The sequence below is a fragment of the Chroicocephalus ridibundus genome, chromosome 3 (genome assembly GCF_963924245.1).
Source record: "Chroicocephalus ridibundus chromosome 3, bChrRid1.1, whole genome shotgun sequence".
Classification (NCBI taxonomy): domain Eukaryota; kingdom Metazoa; phylum Chordata; class Aves; order Charadriiformes; family Laridae; genus Chroicocephalus; species Chroicocephalus ridibundus.
In genome coordinates this window covers 64677139-64702259 of record NC_086286.1, presented here as the reverse complement: position 1 = coordinate 64702259, position 25121 = coordinate 64677139, and the positions used below count along the sequence as shown (strand labels likewise).

General features: G+C 35.8%; 1 protein-coding gene across 12 annotated transcripts in view; it reads right to left on the bottom strand.

Moving 5' to 3' along the window:
- Positions 1-214: 214 nt before the first annotated feature.
- REPS1 (RALBP1 associated Eps domain containing 1) overlaps positions 215-25121 on the bottom strand; it is a 63743-nt gene continuing 38836 nt past the window's right edge. For 2 of the 12 annotated variants that reach the window (XM_063329466.1, XM_063329473.1), the window contains exons 8-20: positions 24523-24677; positions 19494-19633; positions 14812-14892; positions 12104-12191; positions 11615-11716; positions 9961-10033; positions 7570-7688; positions 6763-6827; positions 5459-5644; positions 3927-4022; positions 3166-3314; positions 2425-2530; positions 215-1571 (exon numbers count right to left, since the gene is read on the bottom strand). In XM_063329466.1, coding sequence (XP_063185536.1) covers positions 1503-1571; positions 2425-2530; positions 3166-3314; positions 3927-4022; positions 5459-5644; positions 6763-6827; positions 7570-7688; positions 9961-10033; positions 11615-11716; positions 12104-12191; positions 14812-14892; positions 19494-19633; positions 24523-24677 — 1429 coding nt within the window. In that variant the 3' untranslated portion in view covers positions 215-1502. The remainder of the gene's footprint in view (positions 1572-2424; positions 2531-3165; positions 3315-3926; positions 4023-5458; positions 5645-6762; positions 6828-7569; positions 7689-9960; positions 10034-11614; positions 11717-12103; positions 12192-14811; positions 14893-19493; positions 19634-24522; positions 24678-25121) is intronic. The other 10 variants (XM_063329478.1, XM_063329468.1, XM_063329467.1 and 7 more) reach the window with 10 other exon arrangements.

Below are 25121 nucleotides of genomic sequence, written 5' to 3'. Positions count from 1 at the left end.
GAGGATACAAAAGGAGTATAGCCACAGATTACCATGAGAATTTGATCACTTCTGACCAACAGCTAAAAAATGAGGGAAGAAAATGGTCAAGGGATTATGATCAACTGTTCTCACACATGCCACAAAATGACAAAAATTCCCTTTGGATCTGTAATAAAACCCTCCCTCCTGTTTGAATTAGTTTCAATTCCCAGGTAAAGATGAATCAACAAAATTAAAATATTGTGCTGTTTTATTGGTGTAAAAATCACACAATTGCTAGTTCTGATTCTGCAGAGATACATCCATGCAGTTAAACATCTATGATCCCACAGCCAGAAGAAGCCATTAAATAGAATATCTGCTGTTAGTCAGCAATTAATGCAAATTTACATATGAGATCAAAAGGTGTGTATCATACAATATACAACAAATCCTAATACAGTACATCAACCTGAATAGCAGGATACACTCAGGGAACTCTGTTAATAGTGAAGCCTGTCTATATGCCAGAGAAATAAGGCCTGGAAACAAGATGACAGAAGGTACCCCAGAATTCCTAAGAAGCAAACTGTTCGGTTTTTATTTTTTACTTTTTTTTTTTGCTGGGAATTAGAAGTTCATAGAGGTATTGACACATTACTTGACAATACAATTTGTTATAGTGAAGACTGGTGGATGTGATCTGTTATTAAAAGGTAATGTGTGAAACATGCAGTTACAGGTGGTGCTTAGGTAATGTGTAATTAATATGTTGGGGATTTACACCCAACTCTTTTCACAAAAGAGAGGACTGAAAAGGGTCTGTTTGACAGACTACCAATTGTACCATAAATCTTTATATGCATGCGGCTGAATCAGGATCATGAATGGACAAAATGTGAACACCTGGCAATCTGTGGTTACATACTCTATAATGTATGCAACAAAAACACAAAATCAAATCCAGTTGATGTGGCAAACAGCCTGCAAGAACTCTGTCAACCTGAATAAGTTGGTTTATTGCAAAGAGGCAGGCCGTCCAGAATTGTGAACAACTTTCCAATTGTGAAAGGCAGCTTGGGAAGTAACATTGGCTGATGACAGATTACTAGTTTTTCCTCTTTTCTGGCACAATAAGACAAATGCCATAGCAAAAGAAAAGTTTACGTGCTTGAAGTTTAGAGTCAACTGATTAGCAATCCTCTTCTGCAAAGATGTTTCAACGGGAAAAAAGAAACCACTAAAAAATTCCAGTTGGAAATTTTGGCGACAAAAATCTGCAAACTCAAGTCCAACAAAGATCACGGATGCTCACAGAAAATGATATGAGAGGCAGTGTCACATTCCAGGAAAAAGTTTTTTCTTTCTCTGTACTGAAATTAAAATACTTAAATACAAAAGTGGACAAATTGACAAAACAGAACCACAACATTTAATGTAGAATAGAGTGCACTGAGCTAGATGATGCATGGATCTTTAAATAGGCTTTTAAACCAATACCCCTTTCAAAATTAGTAAATTCACAGTTAACGGCAGTAGGCTTAGAGGTGAGAGAAGGGTCGAAGTTGTTCCAGTTGGACTTCCAGGGAGATTCTCTCTTCAAGAACATCCTACAAAAGAAAGATTTTCTACTGACTGTCCACAGAGAGAGAATGAATATTAAAAATTTCCTCATGCGATCAAAACCGGTAAAGGTCAGCTTCAGTTTTGAGAACTAACATTTAAGTTTTTTCTAGCATCTGGAGAACTCTTCCCATAATTTGAATAGAAGAGTGGCTAGCTAGCAATGTCTCATCAATGAAAATCAATACTTGCTCAAAGGTGAAGCCATTTAGTATTTCCTTCATATCTTTCAAATCACCCAAAGCCAAACAGTTGTAACCAGCTGCAAAGCCAACTATAATATTTTCAAACAAAGTCTGAAATATTACAGAGGTAAAAGCTAAGATAGCCAGAGAAAGATGTTAAGATGGTGCCTACAGATAAATCCAAAACAGTAATAGCTGACCTAAATGAACAAATGACTGTTGTTCTTATTAAGCTGCAATTTTTGCATTCCAGATTATTATATTTGTTTAAAAATATCTGTAATTTTACTAAGACTTGAAGGTTTTCTTGTTCCTTCAGAAAAAAGCAAGCCACCTCAGCTGCTCTTCTCAATACTGCTTTTAAGGTATCCCATGATGACAACAGCTACCTCAAATTACTAACATTAAGTTAAGATTTTGGCTTTTCTATTGTTGTGTAGCTGAAAGCAAATCAATACATTGAAAAATGTGTTTGTTGTAATTTCACAAAGCTTGCCACAAAAAGGTATATTCAGTGATCTACAAAAACAACTAAATATTTTATATCAATATCCTCTACTATACATATCATTGGTTTGCAGAGATGCCTGTTACTGTGCATTACTAACATCTTGCCCTCTCAGGCTCTTCTCTTAGACAAAGATTATGGAATTACCTTTAGTTGCTGCTGCAGTTCACTATTCAGTCTGGCCAAAACAGTGTTGGTTTCCTTGTTACGTCTGATTGATGCCTGAATTGCCTTCTTGTCTTTCCCCACTGATCTGAGAATATATTAAAGTATTGTAATAAGTCATTTTGTCACTTAGCTGAATCGCTCATTTACAGTTCCTCTTTTTTAAATGAGAAGAATCCTCTTTTCAAATTTTTTTAACTTGTTACATTATTAATTTTCCCTCTTCTGCCTGGCTTGATTAACCTTGTTCGCATGGAAGCCACACATACTTGGTTTCAAAGAAACAGCAAGCAACACATTTTGAAATACTTGTCATAATCAACTTTCTGAAGTCCCAACACACCATACCACATTCATTTACCTCAAAGGGCTAACGTAACAGTCTAATCTCACGCTAGGACACAAAGACTACACATTTTGGACTGTTCGCAGTGACCGTTATTTAAAGTTAATCACTACACCTTAATACTTCCACCGCTTATTTCCAACATACTTGCAGAAGTTAAAAAGAGTTCACACTCCACAGTTCAATATCTCTAAAAGGTCTACCAGTAGTAGAGGCTTCAGGATGATCTCGTTTAATTTAACAGTTTAAAGGTTTTTATTTTTTAATCTAATTCAAAACACACAGAAATTGTTTGCAACTCCTAGAACAGAAAGCGTGTATGCTGTTTAAACGTAAACTTTCCAGTAACAGATGTATTTATACACTTCTTGGGTTACCTAGGAATAGATGGCTGTGAAGCAAGAACAGCAGCTATGACACCTGTTTTCTGTGTATGCTCCTCAGCTTCAGGTCTTAGCTCATCTTCTGATTTTAATCTTCTGCGAACAGGCTTTGGTGGTGGAGCAAGTGGGGTAGTGCCTTTACCCTGAAGGGGAAAACAGCCTGTTAATTCTCAGGAACTCCATTTTACTTGGATTACAATCTGGAAATTTGTTTGTGTGACATATTCTTAAAGCCAGTTACTGGGCTAACTGAATTTACAACCCATCAGATATTTTTCAATGGACATCTAGCTGCATTCTTATATGGTCTGGAAAAAAAACAACTTATCCTACCCCCTGGTGAAAGGGCAGTAAGCTGCTACAAACTGACAAAGAACCGTGCAAGCAGAAACACCATGGTACAACTGATAACTGCAAATACACAACATTTCAGAGCATGCTTCCCCCCCCAGTAATTATGTGTCATGTCATTAAGAAAAAAGCCGTTAACCAAGTTCCGCACTAAAAGTTTTGCTCTGTTTCATAATTTTGAACGCTTACAAGTATCTTAATTTTCTATCTCGATAATAAAGCTAATCATGAACACCTTCTGATGCAAAACTTCACCACACACGTGCCTATTTCAAGCACATATTGGACCTAAGAAAACTGGGTTCAAGTGGATGCGTATACAATTGCTGTTGCAAATCAAAACAGACATATAATTTCACATGTATCAGACAACCGCGCTCTCCTTCCAAGTGCACTTTGCATACCGCACTAGTGGGGACATTAGCAGGTGCTTTGTCTTCAACCCTTCCATCTGCTTTGGCACCTCTATGAGAACTTGCAGAATCAGAGGGCTTTTCAACCTAAGGGGATATAAACTATATTTAGAAAACTACTTCTTAACAGGTATTTCGTTCAGCAACAGTTGAAATAAATACAAGTATGTTGTTTTTCTGATACATGAATACAGTTAACACCTAAAATTCCAGGTTCAAGTCTTCTTTATAAGCACAAGCTGGAATACAACACCACCACCTGCTTTGGAGCAAAACCATCTAAAACTATCTTCGTCACAAACACTGTTTTGGCCTGGGAGCAGCTTGCAGAGAAGGCACATAAGTAAAAAGCTGTACTTCCAGAATCAACAGTCGGACCCATCTCTTCATACAGAAATTAAGATTCAATACAGAATCTAAAATCACTATGAAAAAAAGGACAAAATAGTTACTTGAAAATACTCTGCTCTCAAGCATTGTACTCCAGATGTTGGAAGACCTCTGAATAAAGTCAAATCTCCAACATTATGTGGCACTGTATAGTACAAAAGAGGCTGTGGCCTATGATAAACTGCTACAGCTATTTCTGCTATTACGTTACCACCATTATCTGTTACTGCCAAAGGTTAATCCCTCCAATGGAACACAATGAGACCGTTCCCCATCCACCTCAATGCAAAACAATCAGCAAGCTTAACTTAAGCAGTTTTCAGTGGCAGCTTAAGCTAACATAGCTGATTTTGCAATGAGGTATATAGGGAGTGCTTAAATGGTTCTACGTCATTGACCTTCCTGATTAAAGGAAGCAAGAACATGCTGGTGATAGTTGTGAGAACTTCAAAGCACCACAGGTACTTTTGCAACTGAGGATGATGAAGTGCCCCAGAGAACTTGCAATCTGGATGAAGGCTACAAATTATGAAAGGAAAACATGAAGTAATTAATAAAATAGCAGTAAACTATTATGACATTAATAGGAATAAACCCTGAGGCTTCCAAACTTTTAAGTCCAGTGTCTATAGTAGGAAACATGGTTTTGTAAACATCTGTAATGATCTATTACATGAGGATGCCAGAGCTCTATTCACTTTAGCTGTTTGTCCAATGGCTTTGAACAAAACCAAATTAATGAAGTTTTAGCAGATGTTTACAATACTTGACAGTCATCTCAACAGACCACTTCAAAACTTGCCAGTAAGTCATTTGGAAGGCTGGCAAGAGTGAGCAGAGAAATTTTGCCTGTGCTACAACTTAAATGCACCAATACAATTATGTTTGTGCACATATATGCTATTAAGTACAAAATCTTTTGAATTACAATCAAGAACTGAGAACAAAAGTTTCTTCTGCTTAGCTGTTTGGCAATTACTAAATAAGTGTAGCAGCGTGTAAAGTAATTGCCTTGTCACAGTGGATTGGGACACCATAAAAAAACCCACCTGAAAACAGCAGAAGTAGGCTTTACCAAAGTCTTATTATGTCAATTGTGTAATACCACCACCAAGACCTTCACTTCTGCTCACCTGCAAGACTTCTGAGTGCGTTTCAATTTCATCTTCTTCCTCTTTGTTTACACCTGAAACAGCAAATGCCTCAAACTGGCTGAAGTCTGCAAAATTTGGCTGTTCTGGTATTTGTTGAGGTGAGGTACTAGTATGAGCTATTAGACCTTCAGCATCTACTGGGCGATGCACATGAGGACCTGCACCCTGCAAATAAAACAACAAAAATATTTAGTGATGTTGTTCTTACGACCGTCATCTCATGCAAAGAATCTCACCAAGCAGCAGTTTGTGACAATGTTAAAGATATTTGCCTTTTTAGTAGGCAAAGATTTACATTCTGTCAGTAGGACAAACTGCATCTCATCCAACACCCAAACAGACAGACCAATCTGTATTTATAAAACCAGAAATATTTAAGGGAAAAGGAAGTTCAATCATATGTGCTATTATCCAGAGAACGACACCAAAGATGGATGCACTGTAGGACTATCTAGACTCATTGGACAGTAGATGCTTCTGCTGTAACAGTCCAGCTTGGCTCTGTCAGGCTTGATATAGATTTTTAGTCCAGTTCCATAGGGAAACTGGCTTATGTGATCACACTGTACGGAGTATGTCTGTCATTGTACCCTCCTTCGCAGATGATTTCTGGATCCATTGACTGACTTCAGCTTCTGGTAACTCAGGTTCTAACAAGTAGCTGCTCCTAAAAAACTGAAAAGCAATTTTATCTGTCCCATGTCAGACCTGCACAGCAATTGAAGGATTCAGATGGCTGAGACAAAGGAAAAAACAATTTTCACAGGATTTGTTTTCTACCAAATCAGCTCATTGAATTGACTCAGACCAGGACTGCAAAGATCACCAAGCCTGTGACAAAGGAAGAAATGGGATCACTCCTTATGGGAGCAGGCATGTTATGTAAAACTATACCCTGTGCCAGACGTGGACGGAAGACAAACACCTATTTTGCAAAACTTTGAAAGATTGCTCTCATGGTCTGTGTTACAGCCTATTAGCTACACAGGGAAAGAAATGTGGAAGCGTAACTTTCCTCTCTCTCCTACAACTCAGAGCTCCAGAGCCACTCATGCCTCCTCAATCTCTACTTTAATCCCTTCCCATGGTTCCACCAGAAACAATTCTTTATTCAGCAAAGGCTAATACTTGGCTATAGTCTAGGTTTTGCCATCGTTCACATCCTGGCTGTTTCAAAAAATTACCAAGCAATACTACTCATTTTAGAGATAAGGTAAAATTCAGAGTTAGATAAAAATGATGCACCGAGTTAGAGTATGATTTTCCAAAAGCGACAACATCACCTGTGAAGGCTGTGGTCTTGGAGGCACTGCAGGGGGATAGGCAACAACTCCAGCCTGTTGCTGTCCTGTAAAAGAGGCACTGAGTTTGGCCAGGATTATTACTCTTGACATTACAGTGCTATCTATTTTTTTGACTTGTCAACATGAAGAAATCTTGCATTTTGCCTACATACTAACCTGTCATATTGAGGACCATAATTGTAATGTCATCTCCTTTCAAATTTATTAACAGACAAAACAAAGAACCAGAACATGGGCCTTGCAATTTGTTCCAGCTCAAAGTACAGACGTGGTCATACTTTTCTGATCTTAGTCCTTTTCTTCTTTTACCCTCATTATAAACTCAACATTTTCTCATACTTTGTGATCCTGAATTGAAAAGTACTGACAAGTACTTAAAAAAAAAAGATATAAAAAAACCCATTAAGCAGAGCATCAGAAGTGCCCTCTGAAGTTAAATACTTAACACCTGTCTCTAATACACCTGATACCAAAAGAACTCCTCTTGAAAATTTCCTGGCAGATGCAATTCATTGCATGTGGGTGCCCTACCAAAATGTTATTTCCCAACTTTGCTTCCCACATTCACCCAAAGCACCACAATGCCAGCATTCAGAATTTACTTCTAAATGATCTGTTTAAGCAAAGTGGACTGTAAGTTTTAATACAAACAGGAAGAGTAACAACATTTTCAGCTTTTTCATTCAGAAGCAGCGTTTTAAAAACACACTCTAAATCTCTTCAGAGGAAAAACAAATTGTCTGCTTGAGGAATATATGTATGAAAAACACTAGGAACACAGTATACCTGGTGTAACTGAAAAGGATCTGTTCATATCCAAAGACGATGATCGAGAATGAGAAGGATGAGGCCTTGGAGGGGGTGGCGGTGGTGCAGCGTTATCTGGAGATGTTCCTGAATGTGATCTGCAAAACATATAAGCTTCTGTAGTGATTTTAGGTGGCTACAACAGAACTAAAATTCTAAAGTTCTTAAGGGTATACAATTAGAAAATAAGGTTTGACAGATGGAAAAGAGCCTGATCGCCACTGACTTTGAAGACTGCAAGATCAGTTGTAAACCTTCTGGTATTCATTGATTTCACATTGGTTTTATGTTTCTATTTATTTAAACGCCCATTATCCAGATTATTGTTACATTACCACAAGTAATTTATCTTTTGGAAACCAATAGCTTGACACACATCCCAAAATAATCATAGTTCAGGAACAGAGAATCCTAAATATGGTAATTCCACCCAGATGGTAGTCACTATAATTTGCAAAGTACATGTAGTCAACATCCTACTTAGGTTTTAAATGGGTTAAGTTCAATGTCATTGAAGAAGAATATTAAGTTTCTGTTGGACCTGCCTCCATGGATACCAAGCTTAAGGAGTATCTCAGTGTACAAGACAGTTATTTAATTCGCTGCCTAAAATTTTCCAAATCTATATACTTGGTAGCATCTTCAGAAATTTGAACTCATTCTTAGGTAGGATCACCATCTAGTGGACACCTGTTGTAAGCTCATCGAGCACACATTCAGAAAGGATAGAAGGATGAAGTACTGCACTAAGAGCCATTTAAGTGGGATTCACTGTATGCAGAATTTTTCTGCAGCTTCCATTTAAAAACAGCTTGCAGAAACTTCATAACTAGTCCAATTTTAGCAAGACATATTTACTGAATCACTGACATGAATACAGCTACTCTTTTATTCAACTCATGAATGCGTGATAAAAATCTTTTCTACGACTGACTTCTGTAATATTCTTCTATAACTATCATAAGATATAAAACTAGGAGAGGCAAGAGGTACTTAAGTTTCACATAAACCCTAGAATTCCTGAATGTGTAAGTCCAGACAGAAAATCTGCTTTCTTAATATACTCTCCAGCTCAATGCTTCTGTAACGGTATGTAACTCTCCAAGTGATGAAATACAAGTCTAATTACACTGACTCCTAGGGTCATCCCTCTAGCTCGTCTAGTATAAAAGCCACAACTAGGATTAAAAAAGGGAGAAAGTGGTTTAAGGACATTCCTGAAACATCATTATCTGACATAGCCTTGCCAGTTTTCGCTTTTTGAAAATACAAGAAGTACTCTGGACTAATGGTAGCATTAAGGACAATGCCATCTCTATGGATAAAGTTGCAATTGGTAGAAGAGATTATCAGTGGAAGGAAGTAAAAGCAGACGTGAGAGAAAAACTTCCTGGGTGGACACCGCCAGAACTGCCAGATCTGGACAGAAGCTACCTGTGCTGTAAAGCGCCAACTCATCAGAAAGCTTCACTCATCTACACAAGTTCAGTAAAAGAACCCAACCCAAGATCAGAGATGAAAAGAACATGTCGAAACCATCATGTTGATAGGGCAAAACCACACATAGAATCAGGACAATCAAGTTTGCCATTAAGTAAAAACGGAGGAAAGAAATTTTCAAGCTGCTGTACTAAGAGGCAATTGCAAATCTTTCTCTGCTATTGAAGTCACCCTAATTATTTTTGTTTTGCAACTTACCTCCAAAACTGATTGTAAGTTGGTTAATGGCGTAGCTGGTTTTTAATCCTATTCAGGCAGATTTAATGGGAACAATTAGCACCAGCTAGTACAGCACATTCTTTTATGTCAAATGATACAGTTGTTGGTTATGTGCTTGCATAGCTTTCCTCCAATCCCTTAATTTATGTTGGGTCTGTGACTGCCCTTCATTTTATAAAAGTCCATTATTAAAGGAGATTGAGTTACTGCCATGATATTTCTAATCTATGTTTTATTCTTTTATGCTACAAAATCACAAGGTCCTTCTCCATTAATGCCTAATGGACATTTTTAAAAATAAAAAAAATTGGTTTCAAGTAACATCAAGATCTCCTGTGCCTACATTCCCTTGAGTTTAAGGAGAAAGTCTTTATTAAGATTTCTGAGTGAATGTGGAGTTTCATTTGATTGGCCAACATCAAACAGCTTTTTAGACTACATTATTTTTTGAATTTTCACTTTACACCTTAATAGGAATGGAATACATTGTTAACGCATTAGAAAACAGACTGCCTCCAGATTCCTGAGTGTTAAAGTTAAGAATCTATTTAGCCATCATTTTACAACCTAGTTGTAAAACAACCAGAAGCTCAGAACAGGCTTCTTTAAACACCTTTTATTTATTTTTTTTGCAGTTGCTACTCTACTAACCGTTGCCGCGTTACAGTGCTTCCAATTTGCTCTGGATCTGAAGCATAGGAGTCCGAACTGCTGTAACCATCTGCTGGTAAAAAAAAAAGTACAAAGTTTCATATTTGTTTCGCATCATTAATATACTCTAACAGATACAGATAATATATGATTTCAAATACCCAATTTTTATTTTTAAAAATGTTTATGTCCTTGTACTGTTTCCCTGTAAGGTATCATCTGGCCAGGATTCAAAAATCTTGAGTCTGAATAATTGAAGGATCCAATACAAACCAAACGCCCTTGCCCAATACCGTGAGTTGTCAGTTACTACTGGGATGTACTGAAGAATAAACAATGACAATAATGTTATATCTAAAATACAAAATATAAGTTTCATAAGCAATAATTTTTAAACACTTGACATTATAGCACTTCAACCATCTAGCCAACAAGAGTTAAGGGACATCCAAGAAAAAAAAAAAAAAACCCACACCAAGGAGTAGGACATGCTTGATTTTAGAAGTGCTGAAGGATTGTCACCAACCTTAGAAGACGGAAAAAGGAACAGGGTGACTTTATGTTACATTGCAATGAGGTTTGTTTTATTTCACTACATTCTTCCTCTGAGGGAAGAATACTTTTCGGTATAAATACAGTTACAGGCCCTTTATCAAAGGTTTAGCTATACTCAGACAAGGAAAACAGGGTACAGAAGGGCTCTCAGAATTTAGATCCTGCATATAGTAGCAGCTTCTCCACTAAAAGACCATGTTTGCTCATTCTTTCTTTTTCATCAGAAGACTACCTAGTAAAAACAGAACTCTGCTTGAAAAGAAAAAGACAGACAGGCTCAAGACATTGCTCAGAACAAAGAGTGCCACTGAAACAGAGTTCATGAGAAAAACAAAACACAAAGAGGCACTTTCTAAATTATTCCTGTATTACAAACCAACTAAAATACTACTATCTTAATAATGCAAAGGACAAAAAAAAATGAGTTCTTCAAACATTATTTTCACTGAAGAAAAGTTCCCAGTTTAAATAAAACAAAAAAATATATCTCAGAAACAGACTCCATCAGGCTACATTTAATCTGGGACCTTTCTCAATATTAGACAAGTAGACTAATCAAATCAAAATAATGCAAAATGTTTTGACACAGGAGACTCTCTTAAAAGCCATTTTGGTTTTCAGTAAATAACCAGTTGAAAAGCTGTACTTAAAGAAATCTAGAAGTCTAACTCATTTTCTTAGTAGCTAAACCAGATGAGAATTGCCTGAAAATTTTGTGGTCAACAGGTTTTCACTCTTCAGAAAACCTGTTGTGACATGGTTCTGAGGAAGTAGCATCAAATGCTACTTCGTCAATTCCACTTCCCATAATTTCAATTTCCCATCCTAAGATCAAAAGAGAAAACAGGAAGATGGAAAAGAGCTGACAAAAACGAACTTTTTTGAACACATATGGCAGGAAAACATCTCCAGTGACAACAGTAGAACTTTTAAAATTACTACTTTTAATATACACTTCATATCAGAAATGTCTCTAAGCAGAAGCTCTAAAATGAGATAAACTTACCTTATCTAGGAAGTTTTCATTCATTGAAGAATGTATCAGATCTACATTTTGTGTAACATAAAAAATGAGATCAGAAAGTACTTTGATACTTACTAACTGTATTTCCAGATGTAAATTTTACAGATGAACTCATTTTGTTTTCTTCTGGGAGATCAGGTGGTTTCACAAGTAGTGGGCTAGTAGGGTTGGCATGATCTAGACAGACAAACAAGTCTAAATAAACAAAAGTATTTGAACCAGCCTTTACTTCTGATGCCAAAGATTTACATTAGTTTTCTGCCCTTATCTGAAGTGCTGCACTCAAGACTAAAGTTGTCGTATTTTAACACTTTTGGTGTATGAATTATTTTAGCTTTGAAGTTTTACATTGTAACAGTGTTACTTCTATTCCCAGCTCTTAACACTGAGAAATCTTTACTTAATCTTTACTCTAATTCTTAACTCAGCGAATCTCATTAATTATGCTAGTTACAACTCCAGATATATTCACCTAAGGAGAAGAAAAAAAAGTCAGCACGTCTAAGGAAGCAAAACTAACTAATTTTACAAAACTTTCCTTGTTAGCAAGAGAAAATATCCTACCACTTCCAGTTCTTTTAAGCTCCATTTCCTGCATGTGGATTTTGCTTGGAGTCATTCTTATGGGAACTGGGTGCACAATTGCAGTGTCCTGTGGAGGAGATTAGAGTTAACTGATGTAATCTAGTTTTAAATTGCTCTATTAGAGTCACTGACACCATACGAAATGTAATTTCTAAGCAGAATTTAATAGTTTTATCTTATACACAGTTCCAGGGAATTGAATATACCCATAAAACCAAAGCTCTATAAGCTGAAGGTTCTGTAACAACTTTTAAGGTGTAACCTAGCATACTACTTAAAAAGGGCACTAGCAATGTTTCTGTAGATAACCACATAGATAGCTTAAAAAAATCTCAAAGCTTCTACATTTGTTCACAAGTTTGTTCGTTACCTAAAAACATGGACATACCTGTCTGAGTTTTGGGTTTTTTTTTTCCCCGTCATTTATATTCAGAATATATGAATGGGTGGAACAGTGAGAGCAGAAAAAAAAAATTCCCAGATTATATTCTGACCCTAGAAACAACAAGAAGTTTCAAAACTACCCTTCTATCAGAAATTTAATCTGCTCTGCCTACCCAAGTAGATCAATGTCATCAAGAATAATTTACATTAAGCAGTTTTAGAAAATATTAAAATGACTTGCACTACTCTTGTTGCAAATACAAACTTTTTAAAACCACTTTCTAGTTGCAGCTCAAACATTCTTATTGCACCAGGCTTTTAGGAATAGTTATGGCTTTAAAATATATTGCCTTTTTTCCCCCTGCAATGGGATTATCATGCAAAGATCTTAAATATATTTTTGTATAGCATATTAATTCATAATTCAGATAATGAATCTAATTTTACACAAAACAACTTAACATGTTACCAACTTTCACTTACAACAGGCAAATTATGTTCCCATATCAGGGGATGAATGTGCTGTTTTAACTCATTCCACTTTTTTTACCTTCAAAGCAACTGCTTTTCCACCAAAAAGAGGAAAGAACTGGTCTATGAATTTACTCTATAGTCAGTTATTAACAACTGCTCAAGAAAGCGGATTCTCTCCTTTGGAAAAGCAGTTGTTCGATAAATCAGTCCTATGCATCACTGTTGAGACTGCTAAAATTACAAGTCTGCACACTGACACTGAAAATTTGCTGTCATTTGTACTTATTTTCATATGCAAATAAAGACCCTGAAGTACCTGCTCCAAAGTCTGTTACCTTAGCAAGGAGTAAAGATGCTCACCATTCTTTAAAATTTCTCACAACTACAAGCACTGTAAGAAAACAACTCAAGAATGTGATCTCCCAGTATTTTTTCTGCATTTCTGTTGAATTTCTGTTTATGCACACACACACAAATACATGTGGCTATATATGAGTTTTCCATATATCATTACTGTTTCTAATTTCTAGGTTAGCAATGTATGGGAAAAAAGTTTCAAACTTCAGATTTCTGTCATTTATAATTATGTGTAAAAATAAACTACTGTCTTATTGTGGAGACAAGACAGTAATAGCTCTTTACTGTCAAGCAATTATATACAGTAAGAAACAACTATAAACTGATTTCCATCACGTTTAGTTCATTAAAACATAAAAATACAGTACATTTAAACAAAAAAAAAATCTCTCTCAGGTGAAAAGGGTTTCACTTTCACTGGTTTTCACTTTAAGTATGACTTTTTCATTTGTTTTTAATGTTTACTAAGGGCAATTCTGAGCACAGAGAACAGTGCAGATTGAATTCTAGCTTCCACCATCTAGAAATACTATTTCCACATAAATATCGTGTTAACTCAGAGTGGAGCACTGATGTACTTAAAATATATGTATATTTATGTATTATATCTTTTCAGAAGTGACCTTTTTAATACGAAAAGCATTTAAATGCGTATTATGTACACCTATTATATATTTTATATGATCAGATGGACACTAATACTGCAATTAAATTAAAACGGACACTAACAGTGCTAATTTGTAAGAAAAGTAGGATGAAAACGGCAGCTAAATACTGAAATAATTTAATGCACTTCAAAACTGCTTCAATGTCACATGCTATGAAGTTTAAAACCAGCAGAACTTGAAACACTGTAGTGAATTTCTGGCTCCCAAACTTGGCAAGATATTTATCTACATAATGTTCCAGAGCACTCCTCACCGAGTAAAGCATTAGAAACATATAGGTTTAGCTGCAGAAATACTAAAAGCCTTATTAATAAAAGGAGCTTGGTGAAAACCTTCAGAATATGAAATACCACACCCATTAAAGCCCAGTAGTTTTTTTCAGTGAAGTTGGCATTGTCAAGTCCTAAGAGTTTGTGCAAATCAAGCTCTGCAACTCGAAAAAAACAGAACACTGAAGCCAAAAATCTAAAGCAAGACCGGTTTATCACTGGGAGCGGCCCTTGTGTTGACTTATAAATATTTTGAAAAAACCATTACATTTAAATACTTTGTGTAATACAGATTTTGATAGCAGTGTTGTATTATATCAAAATCAAGGGAAAAAAGCATTCTTTGCACTCAGATATTAAACATGAGCAGTACTAGAAAATTTAAATTCCTAAAATAGGTACAAAAATTAAGAAGCCTGCCACCATTCCCCAAAAAGCAGTCCATGGAATCATGCATTAACAGCTAAATACAATGAATGGAAATTCAGTGTTAATAAAATTAATTTCAAACAAGCAAGCTAAGTGATTGACTTACAGGATCAGCTGGTGCAATGTTAGAATCAAATTGGGTCAGAGTTTGTGAGCTTGAAGAGCGTTCGCTAAATGTCTCCCACTGCTGAACAGACAGAGGAGAGAAGTCAGCATGATGAAAAAGATGGGAGTAAAAGATCACTGAGGAGATTTAGCATAGGGGTTGCACTGGAAAGTACTATATTTGCACTGGACAGTGCTCGACTTGGACACTAATACACATTAAGTATTTCTATTCCAGTCTGAGATTGTTGTGCGACCAAGTTTGTTATCTGCCAATATTAATCTTTACAGTCACATCCCATAATGAAGATACAGGTGCACAGTCACCACAGAAGTACCTTCAGATTTCATGTTTGCCAATGCAAATCATACAAGTGAAAAAACTGGTTAAGCCATTCAAATACTGTAGAAATAAAAATCAGTGCCACATATTGTGCGTGTAATTATAAAGTCCACAGAAAGGTTCTTCAGCTTTGTAGCTACTGAGTTTCACACTTTTGTAAATGCCGATTTTCTTACAAAATCCCAGACAAATCAACACTGAGCAGAGTACTCCAATTACACCAGTTCAGCTTGCCAGTACAACCCCTGAGAAGTGATTCTATGCTGTAAAAGAGTATTTTTACAAGTCCAAATCACTGTCAAGACAAAGAATTAAATTCAAAAACACTGTTGATTGCTAAAAGCAAATAAATCAGTCTCTGATCAATTTTGTAAGATATAGGCATGCTGCATCAATATATGGTTGTCAAGAGTCCTCATGCTTATTAAGTCAAGCTACAGCCACAACCAGATCAACAAAGTACCAAAGTACATAAAATTAGCCTGTGATCCAGAAACAAGATCACAAATCACAACAGGAATGCTAAATTTGTTATATTTTGGTAAAACAACAAGTAAATATTAACCAAGTTCCAAACACTACAATAAAAATTACAAATACAAAATTTTTAGTGCTCAGAAAGTTTGTCAAAATTCTTGTCCCATCTCTATAGGCAAATAAACGTAAATGACTCTAGAAGATACAGGACAAACTATATGGTGTTAGTCAACCTCCTTCCACATTCTCCTCTACACCAATCTATATTTAATGAATAGTCTGTTAGGTAAACCTAGTCTAAAACAGTTATTTCCAAAATAACTCTTTATGGAAATTCCTAAATAACTGTTTTCGATCAGCACAAATTAAATTCAGAAAAATATTAACTAAACTTTTAAGTGCTTTAATGCACGGTGCTGCTCCTTGCAGAGACAGAGCCTTATTTCCTCATTTCAAACTTTAAATTAAGGCAAAGATTATGGGGTAGTGTTCATATTTTTTTTTTTGAGGAGTGAGTTTTTTCCTGGTTTTGTGTTTTTGGTTGTGGGTTTTTTTTGTTGTTTTTATTTTTTTGTTTTGTACACATAAAACTACCCTCTTCATGGACAGAATCTAATGAAGCCTTTTTAGTAAGGATGTATGGTTTCCCTTATTAACTGCTCTGTCCATTCCTTGTATTAAACAGTTCACCTCCGTGTCTCCCACTCCACTCCTTCATGAAGGGGCCACACTGCAAGTAGTTTGGAGCTACACTGTTGAGTGATCCAATTTTTACCAAGTCAGAAACTGGCCAAGTTCTGCCAGCCTCTCCCCTGATTTGGCCTCTTCCTGCTCATTTTAATGAAACATGCATTATATTTATTTTAGGACTACCACTACTACCCTTTTAAACTCAGTTTGCCCAATGGCTTCAAAGTTACTAATGAGACTGGCAAACGGACCACTTGATTACAGAAATACGGTTTCTTAATTTTTCAAAACTTCCATAAAGGCGTACAGCATCTGTGTTATAGTTCAGATCAATGCTAAAATATTATTTTTTTTAGAGAGGATGCTGAATTTATCTCTTATTCTACTCCCCTGAAGCCAAACCGCAGGGCATTTATTACTTGTCCTCAGGTTCCCTAGCTGGGCACACACAAACGAACACCAACACCTTCTGACTGCTCTTGGGAATATGCTATTTGTGCTCCATCCTGAAATATTACTGGAAGCTCTTTACTGATAAATCCCTGGTTAATAGAAAGCTACATGTATTAAGGATCTACTGGACTGCATCTCAAATCCTGTGGAAGGTTTAAGAGCACTGACAATACAACCGATTCGCTAGGATAAAACTCCTACTAGCTGAAACTAAAATACTTTTCTGGACTTGCAAAAATATTTCAAAAATACTTTCAAAAGGTTAATTGCTAGAAACTAAAACTCACAGAAACCTGAACCATTACTAAAAAAAACACCAAGACATTTGAAACAAGGTGAAACTGTTGTGAACTCAAGAGCAAATCTCCGTATCTGTGTCAGAACTAGTATGACCATATGAAGAATTTAGTAGGTTTTTCAATTTTTTTAAAGCTCTCAGAACCTAGTGCACAGCCTTGAGACTGGATGAAAAAGATGTTTGAAGTGAGAAAGGAGTGATGAGTGAAGAGATGAGGGTGTGAAGCATGTAGTATCCAGAGTTAGGTGGATTGTCATGGTGCTCTTTATTTTGAGGTTTGAGACTGATATCTTGGTCCATACTTGTGAGCTTACAGTAGCTGAGCCTAACAACTGGAATTTAAAAATCAACTATGAGCTAGAAAAAACAGAGTAACAGTTTTGAAACTAATGGGGATGAATCTGCCTGGAAAGGCAAATGATCCAAAGATGCATAACTTTTTCATGCAATTCATTTGCTGATGACAGTTTTAAGAGATTCAAAGAGGAAACAATTAGACTGGTGCCTGCAGTAATACCAGAAGTTTTTTCATGGCATTAAAACCTTGAGGACTTTGACCTGACTCATGCTGAGAAGAAAATGCTGAGGAGCAAGAAGCAAGCAATATAGCTGAAAAATAAGAAAATCCTTTGTGTTAGAACATAAAATTCTTAACATTTAATAATTGTTCAACTCATTTTAGTATAGTTAGTATCTGGTAGTATATTTAGTACAAGAACTTTTCCAAACCTCTTAAAGTTTTAGTAGATTTTCAGAAGAAAAATACCACATTACCTATCTGAATGGACAAAGTCAGTTTTGTAAGACAAGATTTTGGCTGACAGAGAATTGTCATTAACTTTGTTCCACCACTGCAATTACCTTATTCAATTGGTTTAAGTTGCATTGGATACTGACTGAAGGAATCTGTTCAATTACAATGTAGCTTAACAAATCATTAATTTATTAAATCTTTATTGCAAACATGAGGGAATGTATCAATGCAAATTTTAATACAGTTGCAGACATTTACAGCTAGTTAGCAACAAGTGAATATCTGCTCACCTGCCTCCTAAAACATAGCTTCCTACCAGCAGTCTAAGAGTCACTCAAGTACAACACCTAAGAATCACTAAATCACTTCCTACGTTTTTTATTTGGTAAGGACATCAATGTGAGGCTGGCATTTGCTCTTAAGATGAACAGCAGACTTCACAAAGTCCTTCCACCTGAGAGGAAGAAAATTTCCTCCGTTCCTAACTTTAATCCTAAAAATTTGCTTATTTTCTGTTTCATACTGACTCTCCTTTGGCTTGTCTAAATCTTTTACTACCAATCTTCTATTCACTTGAAGTGTAATAAAGAAAGAAGAAAGCCACAAAGAGCTCTTTCAGTAAGAGAAGTGGGTAAGATAATACTCAGCTATTGACAGTACTATCTTAGATGTTAAAACAAGTTTTAGATTCTTCTTGAGTCTCTCAGATTATTAAATGAAAAGAGTTTTCCAAAAATAATTCCAATATTTTTCTCCTTTCCCCCCGCCCTTATAACAAAAAATAAGCCTACATCATATTAGTAGTATGGTTGCAATCAGGAACTCATTTGAGTCCCTGAAGCCGCTCTTAGAATAAAATACTGGTTTATTCTAAGTCAAAGGCAAAAATGTCAAAACAGAGTAACATGAAAAACTCTAGGAATCAATCTCTTACAGGCTTTTTAAACAACGGGCATTTGTGGTGAAAAAGAATATTAATATCCTGTTTGGTAACTTCCGTTTCAAATTCTAACAAAATACAGCTTTACTATATAACACTGCTTATACAGCAAATACATATGGTAAAGAAAGATAAAGCATAAGTACATAACAGCAAAAATTTAAAATTTAAATAAATTTAGCCAATGGTTGGCTTCAGATTCAAATTTGAGTCTTTGCTTCTGAAACAAACCCAGAGCTATGACTTCTCTACATTACTGGTGAGATATTTTATATTTCAAGGTAAAAATCACATCTAGAAATCAGTCTCAGTGTCCAGATCTGACAGAAACTTATTTTGAAGTTTTGCAAAAGCGTTGCCTATAATAGCCCTTCAGAGGTAAAAATACCAAAACCCCATCAACCAAAAACCCACCCTAAATGAAAAAAAAACCCCACAGAAATGAATTCAACTTTTCCAATAAATACTATGAGATCATTTTGTGATTAATATAAAGCCTAATTACCATTAGTGACAACATTTTAAACAGTAGCTCATCTCACAATGAGACAGAAAAGTGAGACGGAAAACATTACCTTTTTTACAATTTAACACACGTAGAACTTTCCTGTGTCTATTGTCCTGCTAACTTTTTCACAATTTGTAATCAACAGTTCACTTATGATGAACTATGGATGCACACACAATGTAATTATTGACTGGCAATGAAATAACTCAAAAGTGCTAACCTCACTGCTCTGATTCAATTCTGGCCAGGTCTGGTTTAGGGATGGCATTGATGGAGACTTGCTTGGAGGTGCTTCTGCTGGAGAGCTGGAGTAACCTACCTCACCAGTCTGTTCCCCAACTTCTGAAATGAGAGGAATCACTATAAACCAAAATCATGCATTCAGTTTATTCTCAGAGGAGCTGCTCACATCTTATGGAAAGTGCAAAGTACCTTTCGGTTTCATCTTTTCCAAGTAAATACTTAGCAAAAAAAAACCCAAACCAACCATTCATTCAAGTCAAATATACTATTTATCAGGTGCTACTCTTATTTTGAGGATATTCCTGAAAATTGGACTTTGAAGATTACTCTGTATCTTACTATCTCCCTGTACGTTGGCTTTTAAATACCTTTTTTAGATTTTGATGGCATGTAGAAAAAAATAATTCTTTCTTACATATGAGGAAATAACTTCACACTAATGTTTATTACATCAAATCCAGCACCGAGAAGTTTATCTTACAGAATAAATTACTTCCTTATATGAAAGGTTAAAGCAAAAGCAGTATATCAATGCAAACACAAACCAAAAATATGAAGACAGAGATGAAGAAAACCATTCCTGTAGATTATTCCTCAAAGAATATTTTAAGTCTCCTCACTAAAACAATGGTGTTTCCATTCACTACATTTTGCACATTGAACAAGTGTAGCAGCTGTCGCATTGCAACTGTACATTCTTACTGTTATTTCAGTTTATTCTGAGCTCTCAGCAAGTACAGTGCCTTGCAGAAACACTCCTCCTTCAGAGTTGTACAAATTTCCATTATACAGCAGTTATTTTTGTTCTATCCAAACTATTAGAAAATTGGTACAGTAAATCTGAACAGCAGATTAAGCATTTTGCATAACACAATAAAATCCTGCTTACAGCGTCTTCTGTTTTGCTAGATACCACAAACTAAAGCAATGCATTGAATGCCTCAAAAACCTGAAGTTCAGATTACAACTATATAATGTAACAGAACAGTTGACAGAGTGACTGATAAGTAGCTAGACATATTAACAAGATGTTTGTAGAATTAAAACCCTGATCAAGACAAAAATACTGCACAAAAGAAAAGATGGTTCAATTAAATTACCATCAAAAGGACTGCTTGATAGAAATGTGATTCAAGATGACTGCCACAAAAATGTGTGACACACTGTACCAAAAATTGATTAAAATTTATAACAAGGACTGGTTTCAGGCTCCTGAAGAGCTGAGTGTGCTCTTCTGCTATGACAGCTCAATATTCCACCTGCCATCTTCCATTCAGAAGAAACTCTTAACAAATACAGTGTCAAACTGAACTGGAAACACCTAAATAGCCGATGGTGACCAACCGCATCATTGAAAACTGACAACAAGCCATTGCTGTCTCCAAGGTGCTGCTGGGGACAGCAAGAGGCACAGCCTAAAAAGAACAACCAAAACACTGAAGTCCAGAAATAAATTAATTGTCCCACCTTGAGACCAGGAGCAATTGAGGTGCTACTGACATGAAAAAAGCCACACACAGAAACCAGTAACTCAAAATTTCAAAACTCTTTTAAACTTCCTGTAAATAGTCAGACATCAGGTTGAGATTCAATGTTCCCAAAACATTGCCTAGCATCTTGCACTATCATCCTTTAGGGAAAATAGCTTTACAAATTGTTCCAGATAGAAACTGCATCCAATACCTGCTTCAGGCTACATCAAGCCGATATCTACAGACACAATGATGGCACCAAGTAGTCAAGATGACATACTGTGGTCATTGTACACAAAATAATATACTAAGTTCAAAATATGCCAGTGGTAAAGTTTTGGGAATGCATACTGCATAGCAATTGCTCTGAAGAGTAATATGAATAAAAGTTTTCTAATGAGTTAAACACACTCAAAATTCTTATTTCAGCAGTGGTGCACTAGATAACTGAACTAACTACTAGTGTTAAACGCGAGGTCAAAAGATAAGACTGAAAACTGCTGTGGACAGACTACGCAGCTACCCATAATTCATGGAATTTTGCAAGTGTCTACATGAAACGTGAATAAGACTTTCTTCAGGTGTCTTATGGGTAAGAAAACTTCAGAGTTAATTGAGTAAGACACATAACACAGCAGATACTTTTTCGTACAAAGAAGTGGCATTGTTGCAGCAGCCCAAACAAAAAACAAATTCACAGAAAAGCAAAAACTTGCTTTGAGTTTTGTAAAGGCTTGGTAGCTTTTACTAACTGAGATTAAATTTAAAGGGAAATATTTACAGTTATTTACATAACAGGAAGAGAGACTAGTACTCTTTTCAGCTGCAGATTAAATTCTGCCAAGACAGATGCAGATGTTATCAACAGTATTCAATTCACAAAATAAATGTATAAGCACTTAGAGACGTATTTGTACAACTGCATGACTTCATGCTCCCGTTTTCATTCACTGCAATTTTCTTCTACAGGCTGTTCTTATGCAGACAAATCTTGCTCATTCTGAAAAGCTGACATTATCTATCTACAAATACCACAACACAATGTTAAATCTTAAGTGGAGCTGCTACAATCCAAATATTTCTTTGAAATACACAAACCAATTCAAAATACTAAAATCATTCAAATATATTGTAGAATTACCACATGATTTCAAGAACTTAAAACATCTAATTCCTCTCCCTAGTCATCAGAAAGATATTAGCACCCCACTTAACATTTTTTCTATTAAAACTCTGTAGAGACGTAGCGCTATACCAGAAAAAATAACCAACTATATAAATGCTTTATTATACAATAGGTCTATGTCATGTGACATAAATACATATCCCTGGTCACAAAACCAGACGTAAGACAAGACCAATACGTTAACAGGTTTGGGACACTTGCAGTTGGTCACATAATAGAGGCTGATATAGAGGCACATAATAGGGGCTGATGAGGGACAGGTTGCCAAAGTAGACCAGAGTAGACCACCGTCCCCCTGTCTGAACAGAGACATAGGGTGCAGGGAGCCCTCTGATACTTTTCTTTCTGCTGGCCACTAGGTCAAAAGTCAAAATGGGAAGAGGCAGCAAGTTTCAAGCACAGAGCAGAAGCGTGGAAGATCAAGGGGAAATTTTCTAACAAAAGGATAGAATTAGTAAGGGTACTGTCAACACTTTTGAAATGAAGTGCTATCTTGCACACTGGTTTAAGACGACATTCAAGTAATTCACCTTCTTGAACAGTTTTAAAGTATGTTGTTCACACTGTGGCTTCAGTCAGTAGAAAATCTAACAATTTATTTCTTTGAGAAAGTTGTAGCCAATGAAAAAAGTGCACTCAAGAAGACACTCCGGTGCCATATTTAACAGTGTCTATTTCTGAGAAGGCTGTTGGAAGCAAGTTTTATTGAAATACAGCTTTTATAGGAACTGCAAAGAAAGAATTATTACAGAAATTTAACTGGTTGATCTTTCTAGGCTGATTTACAGTCCTTATGTTGAACCCATGTAATTTATCATGCACATTAGTCCGCACATAGACCTCTGAGTAACTTCTGAATTAGATTAAAATAGTAAATGTATATTGGTGAGTTGGACTGTTGTTAACTACAACTAAAGCTATGTCAATAACTTCTCCTAAAATAATTTAACATACAAGTTTTGTTGATAAATTGTGCTAGGTGCTAGAACAGATTAGCTATTTCCAATACTGGTGGCCCAAATTAAGAAAAAAAATAAATACAAAAACTTTTTTTTTTTAACTACTTTTTAAGTTTCAGGAAAAACTACTTTTAAGACCACTTTGTACCTCATGAAAATACGTAAAAGTTTGTCTGTAAAATAATAAAAAACATACACATAACACTTTTTGGTTTAATATCCCATTTATAAAGTTTCCAGACAACTTCAGTTAAATGATAAAAGCCTTGAAGTCTACTACCAATAAAGGCAGTGGAAGACCAGGTACATGTTTACTCATACTGAAAACACTTCAGTTGCGGCTGACCGCTGTTGTAAAGGTTCTCTGAGGAGCCAAGAGACTCCCACAGAAAACAGTTTAATCATTAAAGCAGAAGTAGTAAGAGCCAGAGTATCTAGTTTAAGAACTCATCAATAATTGACAGATGAAAGTCTTTGACACCCTACAAACACAGTATGAAGAGAACCCCTTTGAAGTATTTAGTAAAAAGAAATAAAATTCTAGGAAGTCACAGTACCTGTGCACCCACAGCATAACCTGACTTTCCAAGCAAAGACTGCTTGTTAAAAAGTAATTACAGCAGTTTTAAAATATTCAGTTTTGTTTATCTGTTTTGAAATAAAAAAGGAAGATGGTCACAAACATCCTGTTTTTAAACACCACTTTCACATGGAACAGTAGTTTGCTTTTTAGTTATGGGACTGAGGTTTTGGTACATATTAACAAGCGAAACTCATACATTCAATGGTTTGTCTGGGAGCATCCAAAGGTAAAGGACTATGCAAGGCAAGATTAAACGCCAAAGCAATGGAAGATAAACCCTGCTGTCAAGTTAGGAGTAGAATTGGAAAAAAAAAATCTGTGCTACTGATCCTATACTTTTAAACTACACAGTCCTACCTCTAGCATTGAATCTGGGAATATTTTCTAAATACCTTCAGACTTAGAAACTTGTGTCATATTTGCAGAAGTGAGGGTGAACAGAAAGCATATTCACTTGAAGGCAAGTTTGAAGTATGGCTGGATTGGGAATTTGGAATATAATAGCTGATCATGAACAAAATCCACACTGCGACAATTCTTTTTTTCCTTAACCTTCAAAGGACACAGGCAGTATTTCCGAATGTAATGGTCAATATGTGTAGTGTTCCCAAATAGCTCTCCCTATACAGAAACAAGTACATGCTCAGATTAGCTCTAAGTACTAGGATTTCTAAAAATTGCACATTGCTTTACTTCATAGTGACTAATGCGTTATGCTCATACAAACCTATAAATATCTGCTGATATACTGCAACAACTATACAATAATTTGAAAATAGCAAAATTTGTGTTGAAGCATGTCTTACCTGTTGAATCTTCCAAATCAATCAGTTTGGGCATTAAACTTTCAGGTAACTTTTCTGGCAAATCATACCCATTCTTCCTAGCAACTACCAGATGAAATGCAGCACAGAACTCATCCAATGTCAGTGCACCATCTTTATCAAAATCTGACAGTTCCCTAGAAAGGAAAACTTAGCATAAATACAGTTTCTTAAGGTTATTTTATTTCCAAAAGTCATACTTCTGTTATGCTACTTGGAAGATCAAAGAATGCAGTTTACAGTTCATTTTACCCTATTAAACACTTCATATTAGCACTACATGCTTTACTCTTCAAAAGGATGAGCCTTCATTAATAACAGTTCTTCGAGCTTAAAGATCATTTTAACCTACTTTTATCTCTCCAGGTTTTTAACTCATTTGAGACAACACTACACAATATTATTGGCCTCAGATTTTTGGCAAAGTATACTATAGTAAAGATAATGTTGAGGCAATGTAATTTACTTTAAATGGGAAAATACCTGAATTAGAAATCATTACACTGAAAGAAAGATTAAATCTGCCAAAGCAAGCCATTTAATGACAGCATGCAATGATGCAGAACAAATTCCAGAATACA